Source organism: Heteronotia binoei, chromosome 18 (genome assembly GCF_032191835.1).
Source record: "Heteronotia binoei isolate CCM8104 ecotype False Entrance Well chromosome 18, APGP_CSIRO_Hbin_v1, whole genome shotgun sequence".
In the NCBI taxonomy this organism is placed as follows: Eukaryota; Metazoa; Chordata; class Lepidosauria; order Squamata; family Gekkonidae; genus Heteronotia; species Heteronotia binoei.
Genome location: NC_083240.1, coordinates 15,996,229 through 16,022,207, shown reverse-complemented (window position 1 = coordinate 16,022,207; position 25,979 = coordinate 15,996,229). Strand labels below are relative to the sequence as shown.

General features: G+C 46.5%; 1 protein-coding gene across 1 annotated transcript in view; it reads right to left on the bottom strand.

Moving 5' to 3' along the window:
- EPHA8 (EPH receptor A8) overlaps positions 1-25,979 on the bottom strand; it is a 91,814-nt gene that overhangs the window by 49,554 nt on the left and 16,281 nt on the right. The window contains exon 2 of the mRNA XM_060259173.1: positions 3,574-3,638. Within this exon, the coding sequence (XP_060115156.1) occupies positions 3,574-3,638 (65 nt within the window). The remainder of the gene's footprint in view (positions 1-3,573; positions 3,639-25,979) is intronic.

Genomic DNA, 25,979 nt, shown 5'->3' with positions numbered 1-25,979 from the left:
GAAACAGTGATGCAGAAGCCAGCTGGGGAATATTGAGAACAGTGATGCGGAAGCCAGCTGGGGAATATTGAGAACAGTGATGCGGAAACCAGCTGGGGAATATTGAGAACAGTGATGCGGAAGCCAGCTGGGGAATATTGAGAACAGTGATGCGGAAGCCAGCTGGGGAATATTGAGAACAGTGATGCGGAAGCCAGCTGGGGAATATTGAGAACAGTGATGCGGAAGCCAGCTGGGGAATATTGAGAACAGTGATGCGGAAGCCAGCTGGGGAATATTGAGAACAGTGATGCGGAAACCAGCTGGGGAATATTGAGAACAGTGATGCGGAAACCAGCTGGGGAATATTGAGAACAGTGATGCGGAAGCCAGCTGGGGAATATTGAGAACAGTGATGCGGAAGCCAGCTGGGGAATATTGAGAACAGTGATGCGGAAGCCAGCTGGGGAATATTGAGAACAGTGATGCGGAAGCCAGCTGGGAATATTGAGAACAGTGATGCGGAAGCCAGCTGGGGAATATTGAGAACAGTGATGCGGAAGCCAGCTGGGGAATATTGAGAACAGTGATGCGGATGCCAGCTGGGGAATATCGAGAACAGTGATGTGGAAGCCAGCTGGGGAATATTGAGAACAGTGATCCAGAAGCCAGTTGAGCAACATTGGGAACAGGGAACTAAAAATTAGCTGTAAAACATTAAAAGCTAGCTGGGTGATATTGGGAATGGGATGCAAACACAGCTGAGAATGTTAAGAATGGAGATGCACAAGCAAATGGTGGAATATTTAGTATGGGGATATGCAAACTAGCTAGAGGATGTTAAGAATGGTGGTATAAAAGATAGTTGGGGTAGCTTAAATGGCCAAAAAAGCTGTGGTTAGACAGACCTGTGCCAAAGAGGAGAGAATGTCACAGGGCGCTGCCCTGAGCTGTCTTCCAAAGGAGTCTCAGTCTCATTGTTACCATCACCTAGGGAGAGAAGGCAGGATACAATTGCTGCTACACTACAGTGGTGACCCCCCCCCCCTTCAAACATCATGGGGCCTCAACAGATGCTCAACACTCCAAGATGGGGCTTAGGTTGAAAAATATCTGGAGTTTTTTTGGGGTGGAGCCTTTGAGGATGGCAGGGTTTGTGAAAGGGAGGGACTTCAATGGGGTATAATGCCACAGAGTTCACCTTCCAAAATGGCCATCTTCTCCAGGGGAACTGATCTCTCTCACCTGGAGATCAGTTGTAATCCCAAGAGATCTCCAGCCACCATCTGAAGGTTGGCTACCCCAGGCTCAGGCCAAGGACCTCAGTATGAAATCATCCTCTATTTCTTTCAGTTCTCCCTGCAGCTCTACCTGCTGAATATAGATCTACCTCTATGACCATTTTAAGACCAGTGGGCCAGGCCGTGCTTTGAGTTCCCTCCTCAAAAACAATTAACTTGACTAATGAAGGGATGTGGCCACATATTTGGCCACACATTGAACAGGCGGTGGGTCCATGGCATCTCCCAGACAGCAGATATTGGGGAAAAGGACCTGAATCTAAGGCAACTTCTTACGTGCACATCTAAGCTGGTTGGCAGTATATGAGTACTACTACTTCTTTAATTACATCTGCATAAATTGACACTGATCCTTTTCTTGTTTTTAGATGATGGATGCAATTATTGCAACAGAGACTATCTCAGGTATTTCTCTAGGTATGTAGGGGAATATGGGAAAGAAAGAGAGAGGGGGTGTCTTTTTTATAGAAGAAGAAGAGACTGGATTTATACTCCCTCTCACTACCTGAAGGAGTCTCAGCGTGGTTTACAATCTCCTTTCCCTTCCTCTCCCCACAACAGACAGTCTGTGAGATAGGTGAGGCTGAGAGAGCTCTCCCAGCAGAACAGTTCTGAGAAAGTTATGACCAACCCAAGGTCACATCAGCAGGTGCATGTGGTGGAGTGGGGAATCAAACCCATGCACTTAACCACTACACCAAACTAGATTAATTTGGCATCTACTATCAACATTCTTGTATTAAAACCTTTAAAAAAAAACAAGCTGATGTCTGATTCATCTGGGGCACCAGCTTTTAACCACTGCCTCTATAATCTGTTTAAACTGATAGGGTTTTTGAAAACCAAAAAACCCTAAACCTATTAATTAACTAAACAGCTCAGCCCTAAGAGAAGCAGGCTGAAGATAGGCACATGAGTTTCCTCACCCCGCCCCCTTGAATCTTCACAGACTAGCCATCCTTTGGCAAACAAAAGATGTGGAAGCAATGCCTGGACCATTATTTTAATTTCAATTTATTTGTTTTATTTATATCCCAACCTACCCCACAAGTGTCATGTTATCATTTTCTGAAGAGGAAACCAAAAGCCACCAGTGGCCCAAGAGGTGGGACGGATTCTCCCACACCTTCCCTGTGTGTCCTGTGGGGAACCCCAAGATAGGGAGCTCAGAATGGCTTGTGAAAGTCAACCTGAGGCAACCTTTCCTGGGTCTACTTAGCCTGTGGGCTAAGAAATCCCCATGCCGCCAAGATTTCGAAGAGAAAGCCAACAACTCCCAATTGCCAAAAGGATTCCAGCTGTGACAACCCCTCCCCCTTTTCTCCTGAAGCCTGAGCAGCAAGAGAGCTCGTGCCACAAAGTCCTGAAGAGATTCTCCAGTTTGGAGATCTGGGGTGGAGGCTGGGGAGGTTAGGACTTGGGGAGGGGAAAGACCTTAAAAAGATAAAGGTAGTCCCCTGTGCAAGCACCAGTCGTTTCCGACTCTGGGGTGACATTGCTTTCACAACGTTTTCCCCGCAGACTTTTTACGGAGTGGTTTGCCATTGCCTTTCCTAGTCATCTACACTTTCCCCCCAGCAAGCTGGGTACTCATTTACCGACCTCGGAAGGATGGAAGGCTGAGTCAACCTGGAGCCAGCTATCTGAACCGAACTCAAACCGTGAGCAAAGCTTAGGACTGCAGGACTGCAGCTTTACCACTCTGCGCCACGGGGCAGAGACCTTAGCATGGTTTAATGCCAGGGCTGGAGTTCTAGCAGGAGTTCCTTTGCATATTAGGCCACATACCCCTGATGTAGCCAATCCTCCGAGAGCTTACAAAAAAGAGCCTTGTAAGCTTTTGGAGGATTGGCTACATCAGGGGTGTGGCCTAATATGCAAAGGAGCTCCTGCTAGAATTCCACCCCTGTTTAATTCCATGGTGTCCATCTTTGAAAGTGAGCAATTTCCTCAAGAGGAACTGTTCTCTCTACTCTGGAGGTCAGTTGCAATTCTGGGAGATTTCTGGGTCTCACCTGGAGGCTGGCAATTCTACCAACCATAGGCCTGAAAGAACTTCTGTGCTTCTTTTCTGATTATTCTGAGGGGTGGGGAGAGAAACTAGAGCTAGAAAAAGAAGCACAGAAGTTCTTTTGCCTGAAAGTATTTTCAGCTGAAAATAGCCCTGAGTCCCTTGACAGAAAGGCAGCGTGTAAACGCAGCAAATATGCAAACGGTTGCCACAAAAAATGTGGGAAATGCTAACTCGTTTCCAGCTCCACAGTCCTTCTGCCAACCGTCTCCTTGTACTTACCCCGTGCGAAGGATAGGTGAGCCAGCCCCAATCCCCAATGATGGTGGATGTGTCCAGCAAGTTTACTGCAAAACATAGAAGAAAAAACTTATTTTATGCAGATTTTTTTTAAAAGATGATAAGCATAGACTTCCTACACCTCCAGGTCTTGTTCATAACTGAAACACATTGGTCAAAGACAGTAAGGGGCAAACAGTCTCCCAAATGCTCAGGTTTTTGTGTAGGCGTCCTTGTTCAACACAAAAAGCTGCTTCATGCACATCTGCAAGGGTTTGATTGGATGTTCGGCAAATGCGTGTGTAAATACAGCAGTTTCGTGTAGTGGTGAAGTGCGTGGACTCTTATCTAGGAGATCCGGGTTTGATTCTCCACTCCTCCACTTGCAGCTGCTGGATTGGCCTTGGGTCAGCCGTAGCTATCGCAAGGGTTGTCCTTAAAAGGGCAGCTGCTGCCAGAGCTCTCTCAGTCCCACCCACCTCACAGGGTGTCTCTTGTGGGGGAAGAAGATAAAGGAAATTGTAAGCCGCTCTGAGTCTCTGATTTAGAGAGAAGGGTGGAGTATAAATCGGCAATTCTTTTTCTTCCTCTAGTGCGGAGGTTCTCATTAGCTGGGTGGCCAGGGGGTAGGGTATGGTATATATTTGCTGTATACTGAACTACGTCAGCCCAACGCTTTGTTGCCTTGTATGGGGGGGGGGGGGGGACGCAGAAGGAGCTTTTTGGCATCTCTTCATGCAGTTTTCTTTGCAGGCTCAGATAAACAGAGCTGTGTGCAATACTGGCCGAGTTTACAGCAGGGAGGTGTTGCCCAGAAATGGTAGCGGCCAGCAGAGACGCCCCTAGGGTAACCCACGCTAAAAGTAAAAGTTTAATCATAGACCAGCTAGGAATAAAGCTAGTTAGCCTACATTTTGGTATCTTCTGTCCATTTAGTAGGACTACCAAGCCTCCGCTCAGGGCGGGACATCCCTCACCCCAGAGTACCCATTTCCCACCGCCACTTGGAATCGAAGTGGGATAAAAATTAAAGTAAATTTTAAACATTTTAAAAATTCAACAGAGCAGCACACGCGATGGTGTCACATTTCGGGAATAACAGGCAGCAACGGTGGTAGTTCTAGGAATTGCCAGAAATGCGATGGTAAAACCATTGAGTTCCCAGCAATTCCTAGAGCTGCCACCATGGTTTCTGTGTATTCCCAGGAAGTGATATCATTATACTGGTAACACCACTCCTCACACCATGTCCCCAATCCCCACCTTTTCCATTTTGGGCTCCAGGGTCAAACAACATTTGAAGAAGGACTTGATAAGGAAAAAAGCTGAGCCTTTGGGGAAAAAAATAATAAAATAAATTAATAAAGAAGATATTATTTAGATTTGAACTGTTGACCTCCCATATCAAAGCTTTCTCGGTTCTCTTTTCTTGGTTCTCTTTGTTGCTAGGTTACACCAGCTCAATACTTGAGCTGAGTCCTGTTTGGTAATACACTTCAAAAGCCAAAATGGAGATCTAATAAACTCTGGGGCACCCAGAGAACTTGATCGGCTGTGTCTTTGGGACAGATCCCAAAACTTGCATCCCCCCCCCCCATGCATAATAACTGTATGGAATTTTCTGAATCCAGGTAGCCAGTGGTTTAGAAGGGCTTGAAGAGAGAAATCCATGCAGGTTGAGTTCTAACAGCAGCTGTGAGCCATGGTGCCTAAATGGTGGTAGCTCTAGGAATTGCCAGAAACTGTATGGTAAAATCATGATCAGAGGCAGCGGAGTTCCCGATGTCATTTGCTAAGGATTAATTGCAGGGGAAGACCAACGTCTTTATGCTCTGCTTGTGGATTTCCCTGAAACATTTGTCTGTCCCTGTTGGAGACAGAATGCTGGGCTAGATAGATTTTTCTCCAGATTTACATAAGAACTTAAGAAGAGCCCTGATCCATCTAGTTCAGCATCCTGTGTCACATTGTGGCCAACCAGTCACTTTGGAGGGCCAACAACCGACAAAGAGGCCAAGGTCTTTCCCCGATGCTGCCCCCTGGCTCTGGGATTCAGAGGATTAGTTCCTCTGAATGTGGAAGTTCCCTTCAATCACCATGGCCAGCAGCCATCGGCAGACTTCTCCTCCATGAATCTATCCAGTTCCCTTTTAAAGCTGTTCATTCCTGTGGCTATCACGAGAACCTCTGCCAGTGAATTCCACATTTCTCTGGGCAAAGCGTTATTTCCTTTTGTCCACCCTGAACCTGCTGCCCATCATTGGCTGTCCTGTTTGTATTGTTCAGAGGAAAAGGAACTGCTCATTGATAGATGCAGATGGAGTTTTGATTCACCTGCGCCTAGCGTTGGCCAGCTATGCTGAATCAGAGTAGAGTTGTGCTCAGAGTTTCAGACTGGGATCCAGGTGACCCTTTCCTTTTATTATGATTAGGGCTTTTTTTTTGGTAACTCCTTTGCATATCAGGCTACACCCCCCCCCCCCGATGTAGCCAATTCTCCTGGAGCTTACAGGGCTCTTAGTATAGGGCCTACTATAAATTCCAGGAGGCTTAGATAAGGGGCCAAAGAGAGGGAGAATCTCCACTTAAGACTAAGATATGGGAGTGTCAGACTAGGATACTGGAGACCCAGGTTCGAATCCCCTCTCTCCCATGGAAGTTTGTTGGGAGACCTTGGGCTGGTCACACCCTCTCATCCTAACCTGCCTCACAGGGCTGCTGTAAGGATAAAATGGAAGAAGATATTGGATTTATACCCTGCTCTATATTCTGAATATCAGAGTCTCAAAGCGGTCGCAACCCCCTTTACCTTCCCCCCCACACACACACACACAACAGACACTCTGTGAGGTAGGTGGTTCTGAGAGAGCTCTTACAGCAGCTGCCCTTTCAAGGACAACTCTGCGAGAGCTATGGCTGACCCCAAGACCATTCCAGCAGCTGCAAGTGGAGGAGTGGGGAATCAAATCTTCTGAATAAGAGTCTGGGCACTTAACCACTACATCAAACAGGCTACACCAAACCATTACACCAAAATGGAGGAGAACAGAACAATGTAAGCTGGTTTAGACCCCCACTGGCGAGGAAGGCAAGGAGTTAACAAAGTAAATATCAATCCATACTGTCCTGTGATCAGGCAGAGGCAAGGGTCTGTGATAAGCCAACAATTGAGGTCACAAACTCATAGAATCATAGAGTTGGAAGGTACCCTCAGGGTCATCTAGTCCAACCCTCTGCACAATGCAGAAAATTCACAGACACCTCCCCCTAAGTTCTGTGAATTCAAATATTGCAACAAACCACAATCTGTACTAACAGAGAACTGAAATCCCCTTTTGGTGCCCACCAGCTTCTCTGGGGCTCCAGGACAGAACAGGCTGCGTTTCCCTTCCAATCCGCTTATACCACTTTGGAAAGCCAATGTGGTGTAGCGATTAAAGTGTCAGAGTAGGATCTGGGAGACGCAGGTTCGAATCACCACGTTGCCATGGAAGCCTGCTGGGTGACCTTGGGCCAGTCACACACACTTAACCTAACCTACCTCACAGGGTTGCTGTGTAGAAAAAATGGAGGAGACATTGATGTAAGCTGCATTGAGGGAAGAAGAAGAAGAAAAATGTAGATTTATACCCCTGCCTTCTCTGAATCAGAGTCTCAGAGTGACTTACAATCTCCTTTATCTTCCTCCCACACAACAGACACCCTATGAGGTGGTTGGGGCTGAGAGAGCTCTAACATAAGCTGCCGTTTCAAGGGCAGCTCTGCGAGAGCTATGGCTGACTCAAGGCCATTCCAGCACCTGCAAGTGGAGGAGTAGGGAATCAAACTCAGTTCTCCCAGAATCATAGAGCTCATAGGGAATCAAACTCAGTTCTCCCAGATAAGTGTTCGCACACTTAACCGCTACACCAAACTGGTACCTGGTGGGGAGAAAGATGGGGTATAAATGAACTAACCCGCCCCCCCAAAAAAAATTTGTGGAAGCAAGATTTCAAATATATGAAAAAAATGCAAATAAATCTTGAGTTCCTTGGAAAATCCAAAAGGTTCTGTTTTACTGCATACATCTTTATTGGAGGGGGGGGGCAGGTTTAACATATACAATATTGCCTGGCTAGATGGGCTGGATGGGGCTAACGAGCAATCAAACTGTGCATTTTCAGGAGGTGGGCAGCCAGTCTGTAAACCGGACTGGATTAAAGAGAATGTTCATAGGAGAGCGTTCAAAGGCATTTTGTTTCCCCAGCACGAGTGGCTAGATTCGCCTGGACTTCCTCATTAACTTAAGCTGGACTCCCTGGAGGCACAGGACTTTTAAGCAGGTGACTTTGATTTCTCCCTCCCAACCCTTCCCCCCCTCCTGCTGTCTCTCTCCATTTGGGAGACTCTGTTCTTTTCAGTGGTGCTAGCAGAGGACCGGGAGTCAACCAGGCACCACGGGGCATAATTACCTTGGCTTTCAGTGTGCAGACTTCAAACTTGGATTATGTCCCCGGAGAAATGGGAAACAAATATAAAATTCTCGGTCGAGCCTCTGGAAAGTTGAGATTGCAAGGAGCAGATGTGAGCTTTGTGAAATTCTCATTCGAGCGGTCTCCCTCCGTTCCAGAGTTCCCGGCTACCTGGGCTCATTTCCAAAGTGTCACCAGTGCATTAGTGGCCCTCCATCTTTCTGTTTGATCTCGGGATCTCGTACGTAGGAGATATGTGGACCAAAGCGCTCAGGCAGGTTTGTTGTGCCTGGCCCAAACTAGCTTGAGCTCATCAGATCTCAGAAGCTAAGCAGGGTTGGCCCCGGTTAGTACTTGGATGGGAGACCAACAAGGAAGTCTAGGGTCATGACGCAGAGGCAGGCAATGGCAAACCACCTCTGTTCCTCTCTTGCTTTGGAAACCCTGCAAACTGCCATAAGCTGGCCTGGACTTGATGGTGAGAGAGCCAGTTTGGTGTAGTGGTTAAGTGCAGACTCTTATGTGGGAGAACCGGGTTTGATTTCCCACTCCTCTACTTGCACCTGCTGGAATGGCTTTGGGTCAGCCATAGTTTTCACAGGAGTTGTCCTTGAAAGGGCAGCTGCTGTAAAAAGCTCTCTCAGCCCACCTACCTCACAGGGTGTCTGTTGTGGGGGGGAGGGGAGGTAAAGGAGATTGTGACCGCTCTGAGATTCATAGTATAGGGTGGGATATAAATCCAATTTCTTCTTCTTCTTCTTCTTCTTCTTCTTCTTCTTCTTCTTCTTCTTCTTCTTCTTCTTCTTCTTCTTCTTCTTCTTCTTCTTCTTCTTCTTCTTCCTCTTTCCACCACCACCAAGTTTGTTACAGTTGTGAGTTCCCTCATTTTCTTTACCTCTTTTCTCCCCCTCTGCATTACCAACACACCTGTGTGCTTTGATCAAACAATGAGAAAAAATGATCGGGATGTGACAGTACGACCAATTTCACACGAGACCTTTAATCCTGGTTTAGCCCTGTCCCTAAGCTGACATTCTACACTAAAATCCTAGAGTCACGGAGTTGGTTTCTCTGATTCTCTGGTTCTAGTGTGGAATGTCAGTTTGGGGGCAGGGAAAAAACCAGGATGAAAGGTCTCGTGCAAAATTGGTTGTACATCTAGTCATATTAAGATTCTTTTTGCGTGGTGCACCTGTAAAATGAATGAGTGATGCTCGATTATCACTCTGTGGCGGTTACAGTTCAATCAGCAACCTCGATTGCCTGAAATTTATTTTTTTTTAATGTTTGCAATGGATATAAATGGCAAAAGAAGACAGTTTGCTCATGCACTCTCTTGTGGCTGCACCTTCCAATTCCCTGTGTTTGCCATGTGTGTGTGTGTCACTGACTAACAAAATGGATACCTTGGCTATGTGGTTCATTTTGTGTCTGTTTCCTTGGCCCACCATATCGCCTGAGCTCAGTGGCTGAGCATGAAGTTGTGGGACCTTTTTGTTGGGAACGTTCCCCTGATTCAGATGTATTCCCAGAGGACCACACCTCCCCAAGCTATGTGAACAGTGGGAAAAAACCACCGTTTTACCAGGATAGCCCAAGTTAGCCTATCTTATCAGATCTTGGAAGCTTAGTAGGGTAGGTCCCAGTTAATCCTTGAATGGGAGACCACCAAGGAAGTCCAGGGTTGCTGTGCAGAGATAGGCAAGGGCAAACCACTGCTGAACATCTCTTGCCTTGAAAACCCCGTAAGCGGTTGCAAAATGTTGACTGCAATTTGATGACAAAAAAACACAAAAAAGTCATTGCTTGTGAAGACGAAGAAGAAAAAGAAAAAGAAGACCACAGATTTATACCCCACCCTTCTTTCTGAATCAGAGTCTCAGAGCGGCTCACAATCTACTTTATCTTCCTCCCCCCACAACAGACACCCTGTGAAGTTGGTGGGGCTGAGAGAGCTTTTACAGCAGTTGTCCTTTCAAGGCTCTTCCAGCAGCTGCAGGTGGAGGAGTGGGGAATCAAACCCAGTTCTCCCAGATAAGAGTCTGCAGACTTAACCACTACATCAAACTGACTACGTCAAATTGTTAGAAGAACATCTGCTAGAACGCGGAAAGCTCTGGGTGAAGAGGAAACTGAAAGGAAAGGTAAATACAGTCATAACCCTTGGGGAAGCTTGGAGGCTATTTAAAACTACAATCCTTGAAGCTCAGATAAAATATATACCACAAGTTAGGAAAGGCACAAAGAGGTATAAGAAAAGGCCTGCATGGTTAACAAAGTAATGGAAGCTGTAAAAGGTAAGAAGGACTCCTTTAAGCGGTGGAAAGTTAGTCCAAGTGAGATTAATAAAAGGGAACACAGGTTGTGGCAAATCAAATGCAAGACTGTGATCAGGCAGGCAAAAAGGACTATAAGGAGCGTATTGCAAAAAAACATAAAGACCAACAATAAAAATTTCTTCAAATATATTAGAAGCAGGAAACCAGTCAGGGAGGCAGTGGGGCCCTTGGATGACCAAGGGGTAAAAGGATTACTGAAGGAGGATAGGGAAATGGCTGAGAAGCTGAATGCATTTTTTGCCTCCGTCTTCACTGTGGAAGATGAAAAACGTTTGCCTGCTCCAGATCCACTAATTTTGGAAGGGGTGTTGAAAGACCTGAGTCAGATTGAGGTGACAAGAGAGGAGGTCCTACAATTGATTGATGAATTAAAAACTAATAAGTCACCAGGTCCGGATGGCATACATCCAAGAGTTCTGAAAAAACTCAAAGTTGAACTTGTGGATCTCCTGACAAAAATATGTAATCTTTCATTGAAATCTGCCTCCGTTCCTGAGGACTGGGAGGTAGCAAATGTCACCCCCATCTTTAAAAATGGTTCCAGAGGAGATCCGGGAAATTACAGGCCAGTCAGTCTGACTTCAATACTGGGAAAGTTGATAGAAACCATTATCAAGGACAGAATGAGTAGGCACATTGATGAACACAAATTATTGAAGAAGATTCAGCATGGGTTCTGTAAGGGAAGATCTTGCCTCACTAACCTGTTACAGTTCTTTGAGGGGGTGAACAAACATGTGGACAAAGGGGACCCAATAGATGTTGTTTACCTTGACTTCCAAAAAGCTTTTGATAAAGTTCCCCATCAAAGGCTCCTTAGTAAGCTCGAGAGTCATGGAGTAAAAGGACAGGTCCTCTTGTGGATCAAAAACTGGCTAATTAATAAGAAGCAGTGAGTGAGTATAAATGAGCAGTCTTCGCAGTGGAGGACGGTAAGCAGTAGGGTGCCGCAGGGCTCAGTACTGGGTCCCATGCTCTTTAACTTGTTCATTAATGATCTCGAGTTGGGAGTAAGCAGTGAAGTGGCCAAGTCTGCAGATGACACTAAATTGTTCAGGGTGGTGAAAACCAGAGATGATTGTGAGGAACTCCAAAGGGATCTGTTGAGGCTGGGTGAGTGGGTGTCAACATGGCAGATGAGGTTCAAAGTGGCCAAGTGCAAAGCAATGCACATTGGGGCCAAGAATCCCAACTATAAATACAAGTTGATGGGGTGTGAACTGGCAGAGACTGACCAAGAGAGAGATCTTGGGGTCATGGTAGATAACTCACTGAAAATGTCAAGACAATGTGCGATTGAAATAAAAAAGGCCAGCGCCATGCTGGGAATTATTAGGAAGGGAATTGAAAACAAATCAGCCAGTATCATAATGCCCCTGTATAAATCGATGGTGCGGTCTCATTTGAAATACTGTGTACAATTCTGGTCACCACACCTCAAAAAGGATATTATAGCATTGTAAAAAGTGCAGAAAAGGGCAGCTAGAATGATTAAAGGTTTGGAACACTTTCCCTATGAAGAAAGGTTAAAACGCTTGGCGCTCTTTAGCTTGGAGAAACATCGACTGCGGGATGATATGATAGAGGTTTACAAGATTATGCATGGGATGGAGAAAGTAGAGAAAGAAGTACTTTTCTCCCTTTCTCACAATACAAGAACTCGTGGACATTCAATGAAATTGCTGAGCAGTCAGGTTAAAACGGATAAAAGGAAGTACTTCTTCACTCAAAGGGTGATTAACATGTGGAATTCACTGCCACAGGAGGTGGTGGCGGCTACAAGCATAACCAGCTTCAAGAGGGGATTGGATAAAAATATGGAGCAGAGGTCCATCAGTGGCTATTAGCCACAGTATATTATATATTTTGGCCAGTGTGTGACACAGAGTGTTGGACCAATGGCCCATCCAACATGGCTTCTCTTATGTTCTTATTTGCCAGCAGGTTAGAAGGGGGTGTATCACTTACATGCTGCTTTGATTTTAATTGACAGATCTTCACGAAACACTAACCCATGACATTGCCAGGATGATAGGTGTACTGTCAGGAGAGACACTGAAACATTCCCTCAACTTTCCACCATGGCATTGTTCCAGTCAGTTTCTGCTACCGCATTGGCACCTCTTTCGGCACTTCATTTTTTGTTAACGCTGCTTCTTATTTCTGGGTGCCAGCCAATGGGGGATCCCATCGCCAATGTGATATCGCACTTCTACAAAGCTCACGAGTTCTTGCTACATGAAGACCCCAGGGAGTCCAACTCATAACAAAGTCAACGAGGGAATGAATCAACGCATCTGCTAAGTTTCACCTCCTCCCTCATAAGCACCATCAACAGGTGGCTTTTTACACCTACCGAAACAGCCCCTCCCATTTTGTCTCATTGCCGGGCACTGTTGCTATTATTAATTTTGTCCTTATAGTCAGGGCCAGCCATTGACCGTCTGGCACCCTAGACAAGGCTAACTTCTGGCAGCCCCCCACCCCACCCCGCACTGATAACGTCACCAAGACATATGGGGGAGCCCAAGTTGGCATACCCAGAAGGCCGACACCCTAGGCAATCACCTCGTTTGCCAAGTGGCAGCTGTCCCCACTCTTTGGAACCCTTCAGCAGGGATCACATCTGGTCTTTTTTTGAGCAGGAACACATAGGAATGTAGTTCTGGCTGGCTTGGCATCAGGGGGTGGGCCTAATATGCAAATGAGTTCCTGCTGGGCTTTTTCTACCAAAAAAATCAGGCCACACCCCCTGGTGCCAAGCCAGCCTGATTTTAAGTGTGTGGATGTGTCACTGGTGTGACCAAGGTTAAGATCATTCATCACATAGTCTTCCATAGTCTGTTTGGGTGTCAATAATAGATAATGCAGGAAGCTGACAGGAAGAAAGTGGATTCATTTGGTGCTGGAGGGGGGTTTCACCAAAACGGTAGGCCATCAAAAAGACAAATCATTGGGTTCCAGATCAAATAAAAGCTGATCTCTCCCCATGATCAAGGCTATGGTGTACTTTGGTCACATTATGGAGGAAACAAGAGAGGAGCCTGGAGAGGAGGCGGCTGAGAGGTGATATGATCACCATCTTCAAGTCCTTGAAGGGCTGTCATATAGAGGATGGGGTGGAATTGTTTTCTGTAACCCCAGAAGGTGGGACCAGAACCAATGGATTGAAATTAAATCAAAAGAGTTTCCAGCTCAACCTTAGGAAGAACCTCCTGACTGTTAGAGCGGTTCCTCAATGGAACAGGCTTCCTCAGGTGTTGGTGAGTTCTCCTTCCTTGGAGGTTTTGAAACAGAGGCTAGATGGCCATCTGACAGCAATGCTGATCCTGTGAATTTAGGGGGAGGTATTTGTGAGTTTCCTGCATTGTACAGGGGGTTGGACTAGATGACCCTGAAGGTCCCTTCCAACTCTATGATTCTAAGAGCCATTGGAAAAGGCAGTAATGCTAAGAAAAGGTGAGGGCAGCCGGAGAAGAGGAAGACCCAACATGAGATGGACTGACTCAATCAAGAAAGCCCCCAGGTCCTCTGTTTGCAAGACATGAGCAAGGCATAGGATGTTTTGGAGGTCATTCATTCATAGGTTTGGTAGAAGTCAGAAGCAATTTGATGGCACTTCACGCGCACACATTTGAATGCCTGGTCTCAGGTCTTTACTAATTACTTGAGGGTGCTAATTTTGCTAATTGCAAGATATCCTCCCTGATGAAGAGAGGCTCTGGAAACTTTCTCCCCAGCCTCTGAAGCTCCTGATTAGCTTGTCTCATTTCCCAAGTTGTGCATCAGCCATCCCACCCCGCCCCCCACACACACAGTTCTGTTCCTTTTTTTTAATTTGCACATTCTACGCGTGCACCGTTTTCCGCAGCTTTCAGTTTCTACGTCATCCATGCACAGGTGTGCATTCTTTGCTAGAAAACGGGGAGACGCGTACACACGCAGACGCGCCGGCCTTTATGAGGTGGCATGTCCAAGTGTGCTGAGCTTTGTTCCGACCTGTGTTTTAGCAAGAAGCTGGGAGCACACGCTTGCGCAGGATCCATGCGGCACAAAAAAATGCTGCAGGCTCCGATTCCAAAAAGACGTATAAAAATTCTCCCAGTCCAGCTAGAATCAAGTACTACACACACCCACTGAAATTCAGGAAGGATAAAGGAATGAAACTGGAGAAACCCACTGCTCCCTATCCCCATGAGTAGATTTCGGGTGTGCTCAAATGCTACTGCATTGTTTCAACCTTGACGGACCACCCACTCACTCGAGGAAGGCGAACCCCCACAGGATACCTAATGTGCGTCGAATAACTTCCCCCATCCTCAGCTTTCGTGCTCTAATAGTATTTCCAGCTATTTTGTAGCATTACTTGTTACCACAAAGGGGTGATTGCGATTCGCTTCGGTGGGGGGTCCTTCTTTTGGAGAATTCCATTTCTTGAAGGTTTGATGCAATTTGTGTATAAATATATATATATTTACAGCAAAGGAAGATTCAATATTAGGTTGCTTAAAAATGCAGGGATTTTTTTTTTAAAGTAAATCTGTTCACGTGACCACTATGATAAATGCAGTGGAGTAGGACTGCGCATGTCCAAAGAACGACTGCTTATTGTTCATTACATTAATAGTGACGGCGGGCTCCATGCCATGCCATTTTGAGCATTAATCTTTCATGGCATCTCTTTTCATCTTGGAAGGCTGAGCGGGCACAGGCAACCTGCTGTATCGCCTGAGCATTGGAGCACAGGTGGGACAAAGGCTGCCTGATCCATTTGGCATTTGTCCTGCAGCTTTCTTGCATCAGGTGCTGCATTCTGCAGAGTCTCGAATTAATTTTTGTGTTTGTGCAGCAGTGACACCTAAGGGATGCCTACATGTTGCATGTTCTGTGTGTATCTATTGTGTGCCGCAATCCCTGCTTCTCCTGTATTTCCTGAATGATTATATGCAGGGCTTTTTTTTTCATTTGCATATTAGGCCACACCCCCTGACATCACCATTGTTTCACACAGGGCTTTTTTTGTAGAAAAAGTCCAGCAAAGACTGATTTGCATATTAGGCCACACACCCCCAGCCACCATTGTTTCACATTGTTTCTACAAAAAAGCCCAGCATGACCTCATTTGCATATTAGGCCATACCCCCTGACATCACCATTGTTTCACACAGGGCTTTTTTGTAGAAACGGCTCAGCAGGAAGTCATTTGCACATTAGGCCACACCCCCTGATATCACCATTGTTTCACACAGGGCTTCTTTTTTTGTAGAAAAAGCTCAGCAGGAAGTCATTTGTTTTTTCAGCTCGTGCCATGATAAATTTGCACATTAGGGCACTCCCCCTGGTATCGCCATTGCTTCACACGGGGCTTTTCTTGTAAAAAAGCCCAGCAGGCACTCATTTGCACATTAGGCCACACCCCCTGGTGCCAAGCCAGCCAGAACTGCATTCCTGCTCAAAAAAAGCCCTGAACATGATTCCAAATTCCTATTCAATATAAGCTCCAGTCTCACTCACACAAAATCTGAGCCATATAAAAATTAAATGGTTAAAACAAAAAAAGCTATACATCTCTATGTGGACAATCTGGTACAGCGTATTCCGGGGGGCGAGTACTAACAGGGAAGAAAAGACAAGCGTCCCATTCTCTAAACTGAAAGGCTAATAAGGATGCCCTTATTCCACAGCTGTGCCCCAACCATTACCTGGAGTTCTCTCATTTGCAGTAAGACCTTTGCTTACTTTTGGGATTCTCATGTCTGGCATTAATGCATTGGTCTGTAAAACAGTGTTGCTAACCTACTCCTTTGACTCCACAAACTCTGAAGCCAGTTTGGTGTAGTGGCTAAGTGTGCGGACTCTTATCTGGGAGAACCGGGTTTGATTCCCCACCCCTCCACTTGCACCTGCTTGGGATGGCCTTGGGTCAGCCATAGCTCTGGCAGAGGTTGTCCTCGAAAGGGCAGCTGCTGTGAGAGCCCTCTCCAGCCCCACCCACCTCACAGGGTGTCTGTTGTGAGGGAGGAAGGTAAAGGAGATTGTAGGCCTCTCTCTGTCCTTGACAGGACAGCTGCTGAGAGAGCCCTCTCCAGCCCCACCCACCTCACAGGGTGTCTGTTGTGGGGGAGGAAGGTAAAGGAGATTGTAAGCCGCCAGAGGCGTCACTAGGGTGGGTTGCACCCTGGGGTGTAACTGATTCAAGTCACCCCCACCCCCCATTGGGCATCACCCCTTTTGGAGGGCTGCATCACCCCCTCCACACACTTCACATGGCCCCTCCCTCATCCGTAATCCAAGATACCAGTTTTGCAGCATTTAAGTTTCCCCCACTCACTCACACGCTTTTAGCTGAGCCGGCGGCAGCGCGGCCCCGGTTTCAGAATCCCGGCCAGCCCACACACAGCAGCAGCGTTCTAGTCCCAGGGCCAGCCCCTTCCTGTTGGGGGGGACCATGGGTCAGTGCCTGGGGCCAATGAGAATGCTCTGGGGGAGGGCCGATAGCCCCCTTGGCCCCGCCCTAGTGACGCCGCTGTAAGCTGCTCTGAGACTCTTTGGAGTGGAGGGCGGGATATAAATCCAATATCGTCTTCTTCTTCTTTGGCCAAAGGGCCCTTCCTCCAACTTAAAAGTGGTTCTTCTACCAGCAGGAGACACAGTGTTCAATACAAGGAGTTAAAAATCAGTGTGTACATCCAGGGCATTGCTAATTTCTTTCAAACTTGAACACCAACTTGATTTTATTTTTTGCACCCATTTTCCAGAAGGACAAGTGCAAGTTTCATCACAGTTTGAAATCTGCTAACTTTTTTTTTGTGTGTGGGGTGGGGGATATTTTGTGCGTGCACGCCTGGAAGTTTTGTGACTTCTGACAACCCCTACTGGGGCATGGAGAACTTTTAGAGAAGTGGCATGATGCAGCCTGCCTCTGCCTCCTGCTTTTGGTATTTCAAGGAGGTCTCCCATCCAAGTACTTGCCAGAGTCAGCTTCCGAGATCTGACAAGATCAGTTTTGCCTGGGCTATCCAGGTCAGGGTGAAATCTGCTGATCTGAACATTGTGCTTTGTTGATTTGTTTGAGAAGCAATTGCCATGTGAGTCTATAGCAGCCAAAAAAAAAAAAATCCCAATTCTTATAGCACCTTGATGGTGCAAAATACCCTCAATTTGCAGCCAGTTCACTGGGTTTTAAAGCCAAGAGACAAACAGCAGTGGTTTGCCATAGCCTGCCTCTGTGTAGCAACCCCAGACTTCCTTGGCGGTCTCCCATCCAAGGCCTAACCCTGCTTAGTTTCTGAGATCTTACAAGATCAGGCTAGCCTGGGGCATCCAGGTCAGGGCCCGGAGTGCCTTATGACAAGCTCACCATTTTGTGTGCGTTAGAAGGCCTTTTGAGCCAGGGCTATCTGCCTACTGAGTCTGATGCTTCATGCAGCAGCCAAAGTGGAGACTAGGGCTGATTCCACACTAACCTTGCTCCGCGCCAGGCTTCCGTTTCTCTCCGGAGCAAGCTAGCGATTTTGCACCAGCTGCTCTGCATCGTCATTTTGTGCAGAGAAAACCCACAATTTGCCACGCCACAGTGTAAATCTGGTTTTCTTCAGGTTTACACTGCGGTGCAGAAAATCGCAGGTTTCCCCCACACAAAATGGCAGCGCAGAGCAGCTCGTGTGAAATCGCTAGCTTGCTCCGGAGAGAAACGGAAGCGGTGCGGAGCAAGGTTAGTGCGGAATCAGCCTGGCTCATGACAGCTTGTGCCATGGTAAATTCATTAAAGATGATTTTGATTTTATTTATTTATTTATTTGATTTATACCCCCACGAAGCAGGCTCAGGGCAGCTTACAGCATAAAATCCCAGAAACAATAAAATTAATAAGTATTAAAAATACATATTCGGTAATAAATAACAATGCTTAAAACAGTTAAAACAATTAAAACAGAAAAACAGACTATTAAATTGATGCTATTCTGATGGCGATGGCCTTCTTCCACAGCTCTTAAATACCAGTGCCAGTCAATTGTATGCCAGCTGGAAGAGGATAGTCTTGCAGGCCTTGTGGAACTGCACCAGGTTCTGCAAGGCTCTCACTTCATCTGGTAGTTGGTTCCACCAGCAGGGGGCTATGATTGAGAAGGCCCTGTCTCTAGTTGATTTCAATGGGGCCTCCTTCAGCCCGGGGATTACTAACAGATTTTGTGATCCTGATCTAAGTACTCGCTGGGGAACATGTGGGGAGAGACGGTCCCTAAGGCAGGCAGGTCCTAGGCCATATAGGGCTTTAAAGGTAATAACCTTTTCTTATCTCCACTTCATATTTCCACCCCCGAAATCTCCATTTATATCTAATTTCTCTCTGGTACAACCAGGTCCCTGATTCTTTAACTGGGGGAGGGGGGGGCATTTCCCATTCATCAGGCTTTGTTCGTCAACACATATTATACAGTGGATATACATAAATATGATACGGGATATACAGGGTATACATAAATATAGTACAATTTGCAGATTAAAAACCAAAGAATACACAAAAACCAACAATGAGCATGTACAACACAAAAAGCTCTGGCCAAATATAAACAAATATAAAAAGGACCAATCTTAAAGAACATTTGCCCATCCTTGAAATGTGCCAGTCATTAAGATACCAAAGGGGAGAGAAAGGCACCAAAAAATAAAATAACAGGAAAAATTTATTTAATTTAGGGGTATTTTTAATGGGTTCCCTTGCCCTATAGCATGCATTCCTATGGATTGCTTAAAGCAGGGGTGGGGAACGTCTGACCCAAGGGCCATTTACGGTATCACTTGGTCTGGCCCTCGGGGATTGCTGGCCCCTTTCTTCCCCCCATTTCTTTATTTCCCTTTCTTCCCCTTTCTTCCCCTCATTTCGTTATTTTCTTTTATTATCCTTTCTTCCCTCCATTTCATTTCCCTTTCTTCCCCCCATTCCTTTCTTTCCCTTTGTTCCCCTTTCTCCCTCTCTCCCTTTCTCTCTCTCTCTCAGCTTTTTCCACAAAAACACCCCTGGATCTAGACATTTGTCTAGGGCAGCAGGCCAGGTGTGTGTTTGTGTGCCAAATTAGGCTCTCCCCACATACGCCAAATAGAAAAGCAATTATTTGCATTAATTTTGTCAGCCTGAATCATTCTCCCTCGGCAGAGCACTGTTTTATAAGTTGATAATTTTGTATGGCCCATGAATGACGTTATAAATATCCAAATGGCCCTTGGCAGAAAAAAGGTTCCGCGTGCCTGACTCAAAGCACGAGAGCTTTATGTATTTTGGTTCTGTTCTTTTCCTACTGTAAGTCAAATGGATAAAACTCCATTTAGGGCAGGCAGCAGCACCAAAATGGGAATCTCCAAGCTGGGCCCAAAGCGTTCTTTCACCGCTTCCCCTCTTCTCGTACTCTGACCTATACAAATGGACTATAGATAGCTCTATGAAAAGTCTGTGGGGGACACCGTGCCAAGAAGGGGGAAAGATCATGTGGTTTGCACCAATAAACTCTTGAGCAAACCTTGCCACTGCTGGGGGCCACAATTGCAGCCTTCTTGTCCCTTAGCAAAAGGATCTCTTTCCACTGGAAAAGAGGAGGAGGAGGAATTTGGAGCAGGTTACAATCTCCTTTCCCTTCCCCTCCCTACAACAGGCACCCTGTGAGGCAGGTGGGGCTGAGAGAGCTCTCAGAGAACTGTTTTTGAGAGGAACAGCTTTGACAGAGTTATGGCTGACCCAAGGTCACTCCAACAGTTGCATGTGGAGAAGCAGGATTAACTCTGGCAAGAACTTGGATGGGAAACCTCCTTGGAATATAAGGACCAGAGAGGCGGGGGCAGGCAATAGCCAAGCCACCTCTCTGAATATCCTACAGGCCCCCAGTAAGGGTCAGTCACCAGAGGTCACGCAGAAATACAAAACAGAAATAAAAACACCCACTTGCTCAAACTTGGCTCATTGCTCAAAAATCTAAATACGGTATATATTGTCATCATACCTCTGACTGAACCCGTTACCCAAAACAGATTTTTAGCTTCTCTGTTTTGGCAAAAAGAAAAAAGCACGTCCCTAAATAGCAATCTTTATGGATTTTTGGTTTGTCATTTGAATTCTAACATCAGCCTCTGAGTGTTCTGGCTTCAGCTCCCGTTCGGAATCCCAGCTTCCAGCTAGGTACCCCGGCAGGATTTCTCTCCAGGTACAATTATTGCTTATAAGCTCCTGGCTTCTACTCAGGGCTTAGCTCTAACAAATGGCACCCTTTAAGTCAAATATATAGGATATGAAATTTTTAAAAGTTAGTCCCCATTACAGATAACTCAATCCTGAGCAAGTGGCACATTGGAGCAGCTGATCTCAGCACTGGCCACATTACACACATGAATTATGTCCCTCCGTCCTCCCCCCACTCCAAACGATCATCGCTTAAATGGTGTAGGCATCGGCAGTTGTCACATTAGCTTCATCAGAACGGCAATTACACATTTCTGTGCCTGCCAATCTGTTAGCTGAGCATCGGCACGGTAGCCAAGATCTATTTTAAAACACACAAATATTTTCTCAGCTTCCAGAGGGGAAGCTGTGTTTGTCGGCTGCAGCCAAAACAGCGAAAAAAAATTAGTCTTGTGGCCCCTTACATGGAAAGAAATCTGTCTTGGCAGAAGCTCTCGTGAACCGCAGCTTACTTCATTAGGTGCATGAAATGTTACCTTCAGCCAGTGATGGTGACATTGTCGTCAAGTTGCAGTTGACTTTTGGTAACCCCATAGAGCTTAAATGCCAAGAGACGTTCAGTGGTGAATTGCCATTGTTTGCTTCTGCATAGCAACCCTGGACTTTGCTGGTGTCTCTCCTCCAAGTACTAACCAGGGCCGTCTCTGCTTAGCTTCTGAGATCTGACAAAACCAGGCTAGCCTGGGTTATATCTGGGTCAGGGCACCTTCAGACAAGGGTAGGCAATTCTGGGTTTGGAAATTCCTGGAGAATTTCTTTGGGGATAAAGCCTTGGGAGAGCATCTTCTGCATAGGAGAGGGAAGAAGGAGGAGGAGGAGAAGGAGAAGAAGCCCTGTTGTTGGGGTCCAGAAGAACTGGTTGGTCACTGTGTGGGACAGAGGGTTGATGTTGCCTCCTGGCACTATGATCCAGAGGCTTAGCGCCTCTGAATGTGGAGATCCTCCTCAGTCACCACAGCTAGTAGCCATTGATAGACTTATCTTCCATGATTCTATCTGTTCTCCTTTGGAAACTGTTTATTCCTGTGGTCATCATGACATCCTCTGGCAGAGAATTGCACATTCTAATCTCCCTCTCTCTCTGTGAAGTAGTATTTCCTTTTGTCTGTCCAGAACCAACTGCCCATCACTGGATGCCCTGGAGTTCTAGTATTCTAAAATGTCTCAGGTGCCCTCGGTATTTTCATCTTCACAAGAATAATCGCAGAGCATCCATGGAATGCTTTTAGATGCTTGTCTCTGAGACTTTTTAAAATTATTATTTTCTGGGGAAAGAGGGAAATGAAGAAGAAACACACGGGTGCCCTTGCGAACTTTCAAACTTTTTTTTTTTGAGAATTTTGTTGCCACTTAGAGGTTCCAGTAGTTCATTCCCCTGTGTTCCCCCAGAAAGAAAGCCCTGGTTCTCTCCATGTCCATCATGATTCCCTGGAAAACACATCTTTCCCTATACTTACAGAGGCTTGGATTGATGATGCAGTGGCGCAGAGTGCTAAAGCTGCAGTACTGCAGTCGGAGCCCTCTGCTCATGACCTGAGTTCGATTCCAGCGGACCTGAGTTCGATTCCAGCCGGCTCAAGGTTGACTCAGCCTTCCATCCTTCCGATTTCAGTAAAACGAGCACCCAGCTTGCTGGGAGGGAAGTGTAATGACGGTGAAGGCAATGGCAAACCACCCATAAAAAGGTCTGCCGTGAAAACATGAAAGCAGCGTCACCAACTGGTGCTTGCACAGGGGACCTTTCCTTTCCTTTTTTCCCCCTGAGGTCTTCCCACCATCGAAACAGCATGGAAGCAAACCAATGCATGCAGAACAGGGCTTTTTTTTTTGAGCAGGAATGCACAAGAACACAGTTCCGGCTGGCTTGGCATCAGGGGTGTGTGGCTTAATATGCAGATGAGTTCCTGCTGGGCTTTTTCTACCCAAAAAGCCCTGATGCAGAAGGGCACATCCCATATTTCTGATGAAAGCTTTCTTGGTCCTCCAGACCTGAAAACCGGGAAACAAATCGATGGCAAGGCTCCCTTCGAGTTGTTCTGGAGACAGGGAGGAAAGCTGGTGCTTCTGCAAATATATATGTATTGGCATTTGGGTGGCTTTTCTTCCCCTCGCATCGACAGCTTGAAAAATCATCTCCACGCCTGCCTCTTTGTACAAGCTACTTAAGTGGCCCACTGAGCAGCGAGAGGCGCCGTATCGGGTTTTTTTTGCCAAACAACGCTGACATTTTTTTTCAAGGGTTCTTGGGCGGCTGTGAAGTGTTTTCTCCCAAGCAGGCACTTGATGCAACCTTTGTTTTGGAATGAGCTGGAAGTCCTTGGCAAGGGGCGACTCGGAGAGCACCGGGAAATTGCTGCGCTTGTGCCGAACGCCGAACTCTTCCTTGGCACCTCTTGCCTTGAGTGAGATTCTACTCCAAGTAGCAGTTCCAAGATTCTCATCCATCCCCTCCCCCACCCCCCACTCCAGTCCAAAAATCCATGATTTGGTTTTACTTCTGTTTTGCACACACTGAAATGGTGATCCTTATTTGGGGGACATTGTCTGTTTAAGAACATAAGAGAAGCCATGTTGGATCAGGCCAATGGCCCATCCAGTACAACACTCTGTGTCACACAGTGGCCAATATATATGTGTGTGTGTACACACACACACACACACACACACACATATATATATATATACTGTGGCTAATAGCCACTGATGGACCTCTACTCCATATTTTTATCCAATTCCCTCTTGAAGCTGGCTATGCTTGTAGCCGTCGCCATCTCCTGTGGCAGTGAATTCCACATGTTAATCACCCTTTGGGTGAAGAAGTACTTCCTTTTATCCGTTTCCTGGGGCCAATTTCCACACACGCACATGCACCCCTTTACCTACTTTTCAACCAAAAAGTAACTAAGAGCAGGACTCATTTTGTAGAAAAATAGGTGGCGGAGCTCATTAGCATAACTCATTAGCATGTGATGCCCCCCCCCAACAGCCCAAAACAACCCGATGCAAGAAAGGAGAGCCCCAGGCAAGCTAGGCCTGCTTGGGCTGGCTAGAGATCCAGTCAAAAGGCCAGCAAACCACCTGCAGCCCAAAATCACGTGAGAAGTGGAGAAAGGGTGGCATGGGCTTCTCCAGGGTTAATGAGGGCTGCTGGGGCCATGTCAAAGCTCCTGGTGGCTGCCTGGCTGGCTGCCCGCTCTCCTAATCCAGAGATTGTTATGCAGCTGCACCTACTATTCAATGGACAAGGTAAGTGGGGAGGAAGAGGGGGAACCCTCAGAAAGGTTCAGGATCTGCACTCCTGTGAGTTTCTGCTGAATTCAAGGCCTACTAGGGTTGCCAATCCCCAGGTGGGGGCAGGGGATCCCCCAGTTTGGAGGCCCTCCCCCCGCTTCAGGGTAATCAGAAAGCGGGGGGGGGGGGGAAACGTCTGCTGAGAACTCATGATTTCCTATGGAGGCTTATTCCCATAGAAAATAATGGAGAATTGATCTGTGGGTATCTGGGGGCCCTGTTTTTTGAGGTAGAGGCACTACATTTGCAGTATAGCATCCAGTGGTTCTCCCCAATATACTCCCTAAGCTTCAAAAAGATTGGACTAGGGAGTCCAATTCTATGATCCCCCAAAGAAGGTGCCCCTATCCTTTATTATTTCCTATGGAAGGAAGGCATTTAAAAGGTGTGCGGTCCCTTGAGATGTGACGGCCAGAACTCCCTTTGGAGTTCAATTATGCTTGTCACATCCTTGCTCCTGGCTCCACCCCCAATGTCTCCTGGCTCCACCCTCAAAGTCTCCTGGCTCCACCCCCAAAGTCCCTAGATTTCATGAATTGGACTTGGCAACCCTAAGGCCTACCAATATAGGAGATTGCAAATGCTTGGGTGGAGATATATCCTTTTGAATGCTTTCCTATAGAGAACTCCATGTAACTGAAAATCTAGCACTTCAAGTAGAAAGATGTTAGCCCAGCCTAGTTGCTATTAGAATTTGTTTCACCTGACATTCTTGGTTTGCCAGCCTCCAGGTAGAACCCGGAGATCTCCAGGGTTGACAAATGATAGAGATTAGCTCCCCTGGAGAGAAAATGGCTGCTTTGGAGGGTGGACTGTTTGGCATTACCCCCTGCTGAGATCCCTCCCCAAACCCCATACCCCCAGCACCACCCCCAAATCTCTAGGTGTTTCCCAACTCAGAGCTGGCAACCCTGTAAAACAGGGGGGTCAAAAATGTGTCCCAGGGGCCAACTCAAGCCCCCAGAGGGCTCCTATAATTTTCTCCATTGGTTGAGGCTCCTCTGCCTCCTTGTCCCCTGGGGAAGGAAGAAAAGAACCAGAGCTTCCTTTGCCCAGCTCCCTGGATCCCATGGGAGAGATTCAAAGAAAGCACCTTTAAGACCAACAAGTGCTAATGTTTTCAGCATGTTTTATTTTAAGTTTGGTTTTTTTAAAAAAAAATAGTGTTTGTCTCTGTCCTTTAAAAAGTTTATATCTCTGCTATCTAATCTTAAATAGGTACACACATGTCCTGGCCTAACACGGCTCAGCCTGACAAGGTCTCATTATGTCTGATCTGGCCCTCATAACAAATGAGTTTGACTCCCCTGCAAAAGCCTGACTGAGGTTGGCATATTGCACAAAAATCTAGATAGCATATATATTCTAGTCATACTATCCATTGAGCTCCTATCCCAAAATGGATTTTTTTTGCTTTCTTTTTTAGCCAAAAAAAAAAAAAGCTCTAGCCCTTATTGTTCTGGAGATATCAGGGGAAATGTGACAGCTGCATCCTCTCCAACTGTTTAGTAATGACTGCACTTCCTCCTACTTCCCAGTACTCTAGCCAATGAGGGGCAGCCATACTTACAATGGAAGTGTGCCTGACCAATGGAGGGAAAGCAACAGTTCTCACTTTTAATTGGCCAGAGCTTTGGGCAGCAGGAAACTGCTGGGTTCAGCAAAGCAACAGCATGTGGCGTGAGCAAACTCGCCCTCCAGTCTCGTCATCAAAAGTAAGCCTCGAAAATTACGCAGCAATTTCAGGACCTATTTCACAACTATTTTCTCTGCAAGCGCCTTAGTGCGCCGCATTTGAGATCCGGGTTTTGGCAAACAGTGCTCCAGATTGCCTACGTTATCGAGAAGGAAGATGATTTGCGGCCAGTCCTGCCTCACAGCTTGGAGACAGAGATATTGGATTTCTTTGCTTCCCAGTTTAGAGGAGTGGATTGGAACAAACTAGTTGCAGGCAACCTGTATACAGACACTCTTATTTGGAATTAAGAGCCATGAAACAATACAAGGCTGGAAAGTTCCTCAATATTTGGGGGAAGAGTTTGTGGAGGGTGGGGTTTGAGGAGGGGTGGAACCTCAGCAGGGGATAATGTCATGAAA